General features: G+C 45.2%; 1 protein-coding gene across 8 annotated transcripts in view; it reads left to right on the top strand.

The window, feature by feature from the left end:
* TBC1D1 (TBC1 domain family member 1) overlaps positions 1-12,713 on the top strand; it is a 1,823,125-nt gene that overhangs the window by 1,764,752 nt on the left and 45,660 nt on the right. For all 8 annotated transcript variants that reach the window (XM_069631813.1, XM_069631816.1, XM_069631814.1 and 5 more), the window contains one exon: positions 6,713-6,886. In XM_069631813.1, the coding sequence (XP_069487914.1) occupies positions 6,713-6,886 (174 nt within the window). The remainder of the gene's footprint in view (positions 1-6,712; positions 6,887-12,713) is intronic.

Here is a 12,713-nt window from a genome sequence, read left to right as displayed (position 1 = left end):
CAACCCACTTGGACAGAGTTCATACCACACGGATGGCAGGGTGAGGAGTAAATGCAAGCTCTGGTACCATTTTCTGAATTTCCCTTCACTAGAGCAGTGTTAAGGCACACTAGGATGACCATCTTTTGGAATAATGCCCCTGCACCACCAACCTTGACTCCCATTCCTCCTGGACTGCATAGAAGCCGAGGGTTGGACAATGTTCTCCAGAATCCGTCTTTGAGCAAGTATTGCCCCAAGCAGATTTCCAACTCAACGGAAGTTGTCACCCTGAAGCTCTCGGTCATAGGCGAGCCCGTACCATTGATCGACCTCCCTCCATCCACTCTTCTCCCTTCTACCACCCAGCAGGGTTGCACAGTGTCTGAATAAGGTCCACAGGAATCGAGCATTGAAATGCTTCAGATGTGTTTTCAACACACTGAGGTGCGGTTTCAGTGGCACAGGTACTGTCCTTGAATACAAATGACTTTGGCCTGTCAAGTCTTGAGGTCACAGCCTTAGTCTTCTGTTTTTGGCGCAAAGGGAAGACAAGTGGAAAACAGTGGTACGAGAGTCATGTCTAACATCGATACAAGGGCTTTGTCCCTGTTTGCAAGTGCCAGGTTGTTCCAACTCACAGTATATCATTTGTCTCTGACAAGGCAATGGGGGAAATTTGAAGACTCATAATTACTCTGGAGGTGTTCTCTAGGGCAAGTAGAGTAAGTGTTGTCCTCTTTCGATTCCCGCTATTCACAGCAGAGATTACCCTGGTTGAAGCCAATGCAGCAGGAGGTGTGGTCCCTCTCAATCACTTATGCCCTGGTCGTGGTCTTTGCTGTTTCGCAGTCTTTGAGTAGAGAGTGTAGCCATATGGTGCATCTACTCTGCAATGTGTTTGGGTCATTCTAGCACTCCTTACTCTCCGTAGGATTTTAGTCCTATGTGTGTAATAGCAGGGTTGTTGGGGCATTCAAGGATTTTCTATTTCATCGCCCAATGAAGATTGACCGAGTTCTAGTTTATGAATGGTTTGGGTGCATCCCCATAATTTTGTTTTCCATCATTCTACACTAGCTTTTCATGAGTTTAGCTCCTTCAATAACGTTTTGAGAAGAACTACTGATACTTTGCCGCTTCGTGGCCTTTACCTCCTTTCTTTAATGCTGTCCCATTGCTATTTTTCTTTGCATAAAGATCTCGTGCTTCCGATTATGTTCTCTTGTCTTGATTTATTTATTAACATTTATATAGCGCACATCAGCCCTTGTACAATGGCATAATGCATACGGTCTGGCGTGTTATACATGCTTAGTTACATGAGTGCAGCAGGTGCAGGGTTCAGCAGGTGATGTGGGTGGGAGCGTCAGTTGAAGAGTGGTTTTGAGGCTTTTGTTGAGAATGGTATGGGAGGTTTCCACTCAAAGAGCGTTGGGCAGGGCGTTCCACAATTTGGGAGCTAGGTGAGGGAAGCCTTGGCCTCCTGCTTTAGTTCTTTTGATGGGTGGGATGAGCAGTTGGTTAGCATGGTGTGTCCTTCTGGGCCGTGTGGAGGTGTCCCTGCTTATGGTTTCGGATAAGTAGGGGAGGAGGGGCAGAAAGGCTGAGTCATTTGTGTGCTAAGGTGAGGGTTTTAAATGGAATTCTTTCCTTAACCGGGAGCCAGTGGGCGTTTCTTCTTGCTTGTGTGATGTGATCTCTTTTGGGAATGTTGAGTGCTGCTCTAAGCACGTTGTTCTGGACTATTTGGAGCTGGTTTATATATTTTTTGCTGAGGTGCCTGCAAGGAGGGACTTACAGTAGTCTAGCTTAGCACTGATAGTAGCTTGAGCAATAGAGAGGCAGTTTAGGCTAGAGAGGAACGGTCTGATGGCATTTATAAGTTTGGTGGCATGGGCGGAGGCAGAGGCGATGGCGCTGATCTATCTATTCATGGATAGAGTGGAGTCAAGATAGACCCCGAGGGTCTTTACTGATGAGGAGGCTGTGATGGTGGTGTTCTCAATGAGGAAGTTGCTGTATTTTTGGTACAGTTTGTTCAGTGTTGCTTTTGGGCCTGATTAATGTTCTTCTCTTATAGCTGGTCTTCCTCTCTGTGTGCTGGCCCCATCTCTAGTTTATTTTCGTTGGTTTTCCGTTGGTTTTCCTTTCAAACTTCTTTCTATCTTTGGCCTGCCTGTCTCTGCTCTTCTTTCCTGCACAAGTGCCTTTCCATTTTTTTCTGCCGAACTGTTTAGATGGGTTCACGGCCTGGACATTTACTACCCCATGACTCTACGTTCCCCCACAACATCTTCATCCAGCTTCTCACTTTACACGCCCTGGGCCTACCCCCACTTTCACTCTCTGGGCCCCATTTTTGTGGAACTCCCTCCCACTTCTTTTTAGAGCACTTTTTGCTCTCTAAAATACACATCTTAAGTTAGTTAACCTTTTTTCACCATATTATCACCTCACTGGTTTTACGTTTTTGTACAGCGTTGGGAAAATAAATATTTAAATGGAATGTAGTAAAAGCATGTTTTGTGTGTTTTAGTTTGTGTACATACTTTGTCACCATTTCTCTCTTTATGGACTTGTGGTCGACTTTAAGTTTAATTTATACATACATATGTTACTTATACACATGTTGTACTTATATTTTGGCAGCTCAGTAGATATTTCATAGTAAGCATGCTGAATGTTTTTTGTGACTTGTTGATTAAAAGCGCAACCACATTTATAACTTTGCAACCACATATTTCATTTTACTGTGCTTGTTCTTAGCTGCTTTTTTGTTTCTCGACTTAAAAATGAATGCTCGATGCAGTGATATCTAAATTCCATGTTTAAAAGTTGACTTCCAGCCGTGAGTGAGCCTACTTATTATGAGGCTGCTAAACCCGACCTCCCCATTGTAGGCTTTCCATTTTTTTTTATTGTAATGGCGAAGTAATAGTCTTTCAAATGTCAACAATTTACAGAGATGATCCTTACTCACCTCATCTTCCTTGCAGACTTCATTTTACGCTAGCCCCAACCTCCAAAGCTGACCTTAATTAGCACACTGAGATTGTTATTGTCCTCCCCCCAGCCAATCCGAATGTTGAGTGCAGTCAGTAACTATGGGTTGTTAAATGACTCCAATCAAGCAGTCCCAGTAAGTCAGTGCCTTGTCTGCGATTGCTCAAGGGAAGCCCTTATTTATATATTTTTATGTCCAGTTTGTGTACTCTGGATGACAACCCTTATACAACACCCCTCTCTTAGAATCCCCCTGACCTCACTGAGCCAAGAAGTAAGTTTGTTTTGCAAATTTAAAAGGTTTATTTGAGAATTAAACAATATAGATATATATCGCACTTTTATAATAAATTAATAATTGATATCACACTTAGACATATGACAGTGAGTGATCAACAATGGATGATGTGATACTAGCTCACTGTTTTAATTACTTAGGAGTAGTATAGAGGATAAGGTAGCTGAGAATGCTTTATATGGAACACGGAAATGCAAGGTGGAAAAGAAGCAACACAGGAATAAACTTGATATGATTTCAGCAAAACATAATATAATCACTTTTCCCCTTTTGGCAATTCACCCCCCTCTATGCAATGTAAGGAGGTGGAAGTGACACACACAGTCTTCAGGAATACAATCACAGTACAATACAAATTCAGTTCCCCCCTAGCAAGCTTAGAGAAACAGGGATGATTTTAAACACAGGCAAAGTACTTTAAAGGTGGTATGTAAAGAAGGGAAAAATATGCTAAAATTATTTTTATTCCCTCTAGAGGTTCAGGGTGAGTGATAGCTACTTTAAATTAGTTCAGGATCACTTTAGCAATGCTCTATGAATGATTGTCAGGTTGCAAACGAATTTCAGCAAAGGGAAGCAAGGACAAATATTTTTACACGTGGCTGAAATGAAGCAAAATGTCAAATCGTGGCAATCTAGTCGCGTGCGTCGAGTGCAATTACGAAGGAACTATAAGGAGTAGCAAGTCGGTTTAGAGCTTGTTGGAAAGCCTAGAATCTCAGCTTTAAAATAAGTTAAATCCCGCTTCTATCACAAACGGTTGAAGAGATGAGGACGATTTTGTGGAGGTAGATTTTCAGAAATGAAATTTTAAAGTTTCAGAATGACAGATGACAGTTTTGCAGCTTTAAAGTCACAGAAGGACACACAATGCTATGGTGCAGTTTGAGTTAGATTATTTTAAACTAAGAGATTGGTTTAGCACAGTTCTGGCTAGGTACTCACACTATATGTTGGACAGTAATGCGACTTCGTCACGGGTCGGGTCAGGATTGGCTGCGGTTCTCTCGCCACGGACGGTCTTTAGTACCGGTTCTCTGGTTACAGCAGTCTGGGTCAGCTCTGCTCTGCTGGTCTGGTCTGGCACTCGGCGCTTCACAAAGGTCTGGTCTCTGGTTCCGGGTACAGCTCTGCTTTCTGGGTGTTTCTGGCACAGGGTTTTAGGCCAGAATCAAACAGCTCAGCCCAGCTGTTTTACTCTGATGTGCCCCTTGGAAGTCTGGGGTAAATCAGTTTGCAAAAGATTCTGAGGCCTGCTGACAAATTCTGAAGTCTGAATTCAAAGTTCTGGTCTCTGTCTGGATTTGAAGTCTAAGTGCTGGATTTAGTGTCTTCTGGCAAAACGATCCGCAAGAAATCAGCTTGAAGTGGGAAGTGAATGTGTCTGCCTGTCCTGCACAGTCTCCTTTTATGTGTTTAGAAAGTGGGAGGGTCGGCTCATCTTCTATGCCCAACCCTCTCAACTTATCATTGGCCAGTTCCTCCTCTCTCCCTTGATTGGGGGAACTGGGTTGTGAGTCAGAGTGATGAGGTAGGTTTATGGTCAGAGGATCCTCCCCTTGTCAAATTGCACACAAATCTATTTCTGATCCAAATACATATCTATGTATCATTTTTCTAATATTATACGTCCAGTTAACATATTTTCTCTAGCACCAAACCATCCGATCCCTGTCTTTGTAAGATGTCGTGTCCACTTATGACAGAATTCTCCCCTTTTCATCCAGATAAAGACCTTGAAACCTTTCCAGATTTTACACAAATATGCACCAGGGATATGGGTTTCAGATGATAGTGTCAGATTTTTAACATGCATACATTTGGAGTAACAACCTTTTTTCTGCTACTATCCCCAAGAGCATACCCCAGAGTCCTAACACCTCTTAAAATGTGCATATAAAAATCACAAGAATGATGATGTTATTTATATAATTTTTACAAGTCCGCACTATGAATTATCCATCTTTTTAAAATTATGCTCTGGCCCCAAAGGGGTGTGGTTTTCCAAAGCACATGGTTGAATTCTGGTTTATCCACTTCCCCCAAGCTCAGCTTGCTCACATGCAGTGCCCCTCCCCGTTTCCTTCCAAGAGGAAGCTATTTACGAGCCCCCTAATTTAACATTTGCCTGGGCCAAGGACAGTGCTTTGTTTAGTTTCCTGCAGTCCCCAGGTGCGTGCTCCTCCCCTGATTCAATCAGGGAGGTGTCATCTCCTTTTGGTGGGGGCAGCAGAATGCAGCCAGGCCTGGGAAGAGTGGCTGAGCAAGTTTCAAATCCTGTCGGGGGTAGTTGCCGGGCAGAATTCACTCTCTTCAAGCCAGGCTTCAGCTATATGTCACTTTAGTTCCCAGTTTTCTACATTCCAACCAAACTTGCAATTTTTACACGTGCAGCTAGAACGCTGATTCTAAGTTCAAAGCTATGGCAGTTAACATTTGCAAACTATGTGCCACTCAACAGTAGGTCACTCATTTATTTTAAACATTTAGATTTTAGTGTCTTTCAGTCCAATTTCACTTCAGCTGCTGACATCCACAGCTCAGCCAGTTTTGTTATAAGCATTGTTTTAGGCTCTTTCTCTTTCCAGATTTTGTATGCACACAAGTCTACCTTCTGCCAAATGTCTGCTGGTGTTCATTGAGATTTTTGAATATCTTGCAATGTTTAAAATAGGCATTTTTAGCTTGCATTTCAGAGAAACAAAGGTGATTTCAAAGCGCTTTTTTTTTAGCCACCAGTACTGCTGTTTTTCCTTTGGCACACATTTCACTCATGGCACTCCTGGCCTATCACGCTCGCACTGGTGGGTGGCAGGTCAGGCGACCATTTTGGTGTGCGCAAAACTGCGCGGTTCTCCTCGTTCTGGGATAGAATGATGGGCGGCGGCAGCTCATCCCCACATCTACCCAGTCTAATAACTCAACATGGGTCAAAACCCTTGACAGGGTATTGACTGCATTCTCAACATTCTGTCTTCAAATGTAAACTGGAAAACAACAATGCAAAGAGAAAGCTAAAAAATGGGGAAAATGTTTTTTTTAATAAATTTTTTTATAGAGGAATCTTGCCTATGTTAAACCCGCTCCTATTTAACCAAGCAGCAATTTAAATGCTTAAATACTGAAGACCACTTTTTTAAAATACTACAAAATAGAAAACACATTTAATGTACCTACTGATTTTGTCTATTTACTAGTTTCACTCACGATTATTTAATGCTTTATTTCACCACGAAAACTGCTCTTGCTTTAATCCCAGTGCCTCATGTTTATTCAACTTCCATTGCTTCCATGTTGATTATTATATTTAAGTTTTCAGATTGTGGCCGCCAAATTCCTGTTGCTGCATGTTTTTTTTTATGGCCCTACGTGTGTTGACATGTTTGCTGGCCACTGTTGCTAATGCATCAGCATTTATGTACTGGGCAGGTGTTCGAGATGGACATCTCCAAGCAACTGCAGGCCTACGAGGTGGAGTACTACGTGCTTCAGGATGAGCTGATCGACTCATCTCCACTCAGCGAAAATCAGAGAATGGACAAGTTGGAGAAGACAAACAGTAGCTTGCGCAAGCAGAACCTTGACCTGCTGGAGCATTTGCAGGTATGAAGTTGCTGTCTCACCTGGGCAGATAATCATTAACACCCTGCCAGTGTGCAGTGAGCGCACGGGCCCATTCAGGCGTGAACGAGTACATATTTGGACTTTGTGATCTGCCAATTGTTGTGCATTTTGTTGCAAGCGCGTGCATTACATTGGAGGTAAATGGTGCTTCGCCTGTGTCACAGTGAGTGATGCCTGTTTAATATGAATTTGGTGTTTGTATACAGTGATGGATAAAGAATGTTTGATAGACAATGTTGAATAGTTGATAAACATACCAGTGGCGCCACACAGGCATGTTTTGTAAAGTATACTAAGTGGGTTCAGCGTTGCAAATACTAATTCAGTTAGGCTACTGAAAATTAGGATCATTTTCTGGGGAGACTAAAATAGGCTATTCTGTGCTTTCCCTTTCATAAAAACGGAGGCATGGCGGGAAATCGCGGATGCAGCATTCCTATGGACATAATGTGTTTTTGAGTCCAACAGAAATATAGCTCAAAATGGAAGCACATCTGCAAAACCTCCCAGACCTGCTCCGCTTTCACTCTGGCGAGCCAACCAGGCTTTATCTCTTCTTGCTATATCCTTCTAATTGTACACTCAATATTCTATATTTTTAATTGTATCAATATTCTTGTTTCTCATTGCTGTGTGGCCCCATGTCATACACCACTCAGTTGCAACACGCTATGTGAAACCCGCTACCTACATACATGTGGAATGGGTTTAACTTCGGGCAACTGTTTAGCATACAGTCAGATGTTGGTCATTGTTGATAAATCTTGGTGTTGCAGCGAAGCAGGTTTGATGCTCACAATAGGTATTCATGAAGAGTAGCCATTTTAGATGTTTCTGTTATTTTGAAAGACAGCAGATGGCCCTCTTGGGGAATGCTCTCAGCTTCCATGTGTTTTTGGGGAGGGCTATGCTGAGTAGGGCAGTGTCTTGTCTGTGGTATTTATTTCTGTGTGAATAGCTTTTGAGTGATGCACATGACCCTTAATTGAATTATATCTTTTAAGCCATCGTTTACCTCTTGGAAAACCACGATTTTTGTTTTTCCAGCATTGGCCCAGTTACAAAAGAAGGCTAATAGTGTTGCACTATTTATTATATCAAGAGATGGGACGACGGTCGTCCTATGGTTGGAAGCAATGAAAAGTGGTTTTCTGTTTTTATTGTTTTTTTGTTGCAATATCATTTTGCATTTCAAAATGTAGAATTTAAAAGAAAACGCTCACAAGATTTCATAAATTATCCCAAAAAATCGAATTGGAAAATGCTAAATAAACAAAGTAAAGATTTAATGGCTGGATAAAGGGGGGCAGGTTGCAGAAGTGTTGCTGAGATGGAGGTTAGATGAGGGCAAGTGGGCATGGTGGGCAACACTGATGTAAGGTTTAGAGAGAAGACCCTGAGACTAGGTGACTGTGGCCCTGCAACCGACTCGCAACATAACAACATCTTGCCTCCCCACTCAGAGCTGACAGCAACACAGCCCTCTCTCTCTCCCATTGCTTTTACCCTCTATGTACCCTTCGATCATTCCTTTCGGATCGCTCCTCAACCATGTTCCTTATCTCGCCCACCCTGTTCTCCTACGCTACCCGACATGTGCCTGCCAGAGCTCAAAACATAATAACGTCCCATCTCCCCATTGAGAGCCACTACCTACCTGGAGCTTACATCCCAAGTTCCATTGCTATGGCAGGGATAGCCTGGATTAGTCACCTGAGATCTTATAACCAAAATCAACTGGCATCCACATCAAAGGGCTTTCAAACTAAGGACAAGTTCTGTTTGGGCCTTTCGTGACTATGAGACAGACCCCCCATTCCCTATTTCCGTTTCTGCTAAAGTAATCGCCATTGCATCCGCCACATCAGCCAACGATCTAACTAGAGGACCATCATCTACAGCATGAGTGCTGATCATTTTGGCCATGTCCTACCCTATTCTGCGCCTTATTACTGCCCTATTAATGACATGTTTTGCTGTCTCGCACCCAATCTGTAATACTGCATTTTGGTCGCATACGGCCCCTGTGCAACCTTTGATATTGCGTTTAGTCACCTCTGATCTTGCATAATCTGTGATACTGCCTTTTGTCCACCTATGGCCCTGCTTAACCTGTGATACAAAATGTTTGTTGCCCATGGCCTATTTCCACCTGCTTAGAACTACACTGTCTGTTCTAATCCTCCTACCCATTACATGCAGAACTGAACACTATTCTAGTCCTTTCACCGCTTACTCCTCTTCCTCTAAACCTGGCAACAATGCATCCCTCTTTGCCCCATTGCATTTACTTATTTGTCATTCCTTAATTAAACTCCCCTCTTGACCATCTTCCTGATCTCTCCCACCCTGCTCTCCTGTACTCCCTGACACATGCCTTCATGTTGACCCCTTTTCACCTCCCTCAAAATGCCCCCTTGTCAACTATACCACTCCGATCTCATCTATCCCTCTCACCCGTTATGCTTCGAAGGACCCAGGTCAACTGATTAGCCTTCCTCCCAATCTTCCAGACAGGGATAATGCAATTAACTCCACTAACTGACCGATTGGGCAAAAGTAAGGTAATGCGGTGTGCAGCCCTGTTCTCTCCACGCATTAAGGAAAATTAACACAATGAATAAGGAGGCATGATACAGCAATTCCCCCACTTACTCCATAACTCCCTTTGCCTCTGTACCTGGAATGTATGATGAGCCGGTCCAGGGCAGTAGAAGAAATAACCGGCAGATGACAAGGAAAGCAAAGGTAATTGAACCTAAAACCGGATGGCACAATGGCATAATAAAGGGATGAGAGAATGTGTCAATACCCTCTGGGCTGCTTGCGCGCTTTATAAATGCAAATAAATAAATAGTCACAAGGGAGAGTTCCAAGAGTTCAGTTGCAAGAAAACAATACAAAATTCCAGAATCCAGAAAGGGAAGTTCCAAAATGTTTTCTGTTAGTTATACGAGGACAAAAACGATGAAGGCAAATCCATACGTCTTACCAAAATTACTGATCCAAACCAGGCAGGGGAATAAAAAGCAAAAGTCAAAATAATTGGGAAAGGCAATGCAAAGAAGTCACAAAATGGGTTACGCTACTCGTTGCTCTTTTTACAGTTTAAGAGTGCAGGGACGCGGAACACTAGGGCTCAGTTCTATGTTCAATCTTCACCAGTTTTCTTTTCGTGGCACTTTTTGCCTAAAATATTTTGCTGAAAAAGATTATTACATTTTTCTTTTTATTTGGGGGGGAAACGCCAAACCCCATTATTTATTCCCAATACACTATCCCACCCTACCCCTTATATACCTCGCATCCCACCCCATTTTATTAGAATTTATTTCTTTTCGGTGAAACTTTTTACCGTAAAAAAGTGCTGCGAAGAAAAAAAAACAGGCGATGAATGAACGTCGTACCCTGAAATCCCTGCCTTTTGAACACGTCTTCTACTTCCTGGGGCTGACACAGCATATCAGCTAGTGCATGTGAGGCGTGCTTGGGAAGCTGGGAAACGTATTCCTTATGCCCTGTATGTTCTGTGAGAAGCCATGGGAACTGCCATATATGGTGGTGGAGACTGCAGTGCCTGATATCACCACCTTTCCAGTACTTCCTTCGTCCCTCCTTACATTTGCTTTCTAGAATGCCCGATATTTCTGCAAATAAAGTCTACCTAAATAACTACTGTGATGCTCAGAACCCATATTTTGTGGCTGTGGGCATAACTGTGAAAACGATTACCCCTCAAGATTCTGCTTTACCTGATGCCTTGCACACCGATTCTAAAACTTTTGTACAGTTCACCTGCACATGCAAAGGTAATGTGGGCCTATTGATAATTATGGCACATCCATCTGCTCCTTTTACCTTCTCCAGCATGGTGTCTGGCATGGATTCACATGCTCATGAATATTGCCCGTCGTCAGGCTGGGAATCCTCGGTAAAGAAGAATCAGTATCAGTTTCGTTTCTGATCTGTCTTTCGTAGTAGTAACCAATCACTGATCTCTGCGTCATACTGACCACAGCCAATGACTGCCATCTCCCTAAGCCCCGCCTCTGGCAGCCATCTTCAGATTTTTACCGCACTTTCAAGTGTTGGGATCCTCGTGCTATTGCTCTCGAGCTTTAGTGCGTTTTCGCGCTTTTTCATAGGAAAATTCTCTCCTTTTTCGGTCAAAAGAGCCTCAAGCTCCACTGTTTCTTTATCCGATCAACGGGGACCTGTGTCGGATTCTTCTATGCTCCTCAAGGGTGAAGATTTTGTCGAGTCACGCTTTTGGAGGACTCCAGAAGTTTCTCAGGCCCATCTCGGACATGGCCCAGGAGAAGGGAAGCTCGACGCCCCGAAAGCTGTTCAGGGTCTGCCCTGGATGCCAGCTTCAGAATGTCTTTAAGGAGGACGAACACTCCCTTTGCTTCTACTGCCTGCATGAGGACAAGACGCACGTGGTGAAGGACTGTGCGTTTTGCGGCAATATGTCGGAGCGGACCATGCGTCTCGCCAACTGGCTGGAAGGGAAGAGCCCGTCAGGCGAGAAAAAGAAGTCCGAGCGGTCTTCTAAGACCTTTGAGGGTGCCCCAGCGACGGGGGCCCAACAGAAGGCCAAGCACCGCGAGTCCACTGGCACTGGGAGCGCCGAACGGTCGGGCTCTACGGTTGCCAGGCAGGGCGCATCCTTCCCGGCGCCATCAACCACGCGCCAACGCTCTGGCTCGGGTAAGAGGAAGGCCGAGCACCCGGCGAAGCTCCTGGAGAGACCCGGTCGAGCTCGAAGGCCCCATTGGAGGGGGAGCGAGGCGGTGACCCTCCCCCCAAGGAGAAGGCGGTGAGCGCACCTAAGGTGGTGAAAGCCTTGATCCACCATGCCAAGGCCTCTATCGAGACAGTCGCGGCGGCCCTGGCTCAGCCTGTGGAGGCTACACCAGTGGAGGCGACCTCGGGGCCCAGAGTCTCCCTGCCACCGCGGAGGGAGTCCTCTTTCAAGCCCATCGACAGGACCCCCGTGAAACCTCTGACGGAGAAGAAAAAGGGAGGGCAGAAGGTCGTCGTGGATTCGGCCTCAACCTCTGAAGAGGAGCTGATCGAAGTCTTAAGCCACGGCATTGGCGTGGAAGAAGACCAGCCCGTCGGGAGGGACCCCGACGTAGGAGACGACGAGAACGTCGAGGGTGCCGACGAGGCTCCTGACCGCCCGTCAGAATCCCCTCAACCAGTGCCGCAAGACAACTCGGCGGCCATTTTGTTGGCTATACAGTCCTTATGCTCGGAGATAAGGACGAGATTGCCGTTACCACCAACGGAGGAACCGCTCCCGATGGGGGACCCGGAGCCAGGCCCTTCTGGGAGCCCTCCTCCTAATAGAAGAAGGATTCATCCTCCACCTCCTTTTCAACCATCGCGCCCTGCTCAGCCCTCCTCCCCGTGCATGACCCGTGGGGATGATACGGGGACCGACACGGCCGCGACGGGTACAGACGACTAGGTTTACGACGAGGATCTTCGTCGTCACCTCCTCCCCGGGCTTCCCCGCCCAACGAGATTGGATCGTTTCATGCCATGATCGCCAGGGCATCCGAGCTTTTCCAGCTCTGCCCGGAAGAGAAGAAGGAAGGTTTCCTTTATCAACGGCGCGAGACCAAGAAGAAGACGGTCCTCGCTGTACCTCTGCTGGACGATATCTGGGATGAGAGTCTCGCCCTCCTCAAGAACCCATCCACAACGCCTGCGAGAAGGGATCGGTACGAGAAGAAGTACCGGGTCCCGGAAAGGCCCCCTTGTGCCTTCAGGCACAGCCGACCCCGGACTCGGTCGT

The sequence above is a fragment of the Ambystoma mexicanum genome, chromosome 6q (assembly GCF_040938575.1).
Source record: "Ambystoma mexicanum isolate Mex_15411 chromosome 6q, UKY_AmexF1_1, whole genome shotgun sequence".
Lineage (NCBI taxonomy): Eukaryota > Metazoa > Chordata > Amphibia > Caudata > Ambystomatidae > Ambystoma > Ambystoma mexicanum.
This window is presented reverse-complemented; position numbering and strand designations above follow the sequence as displayed.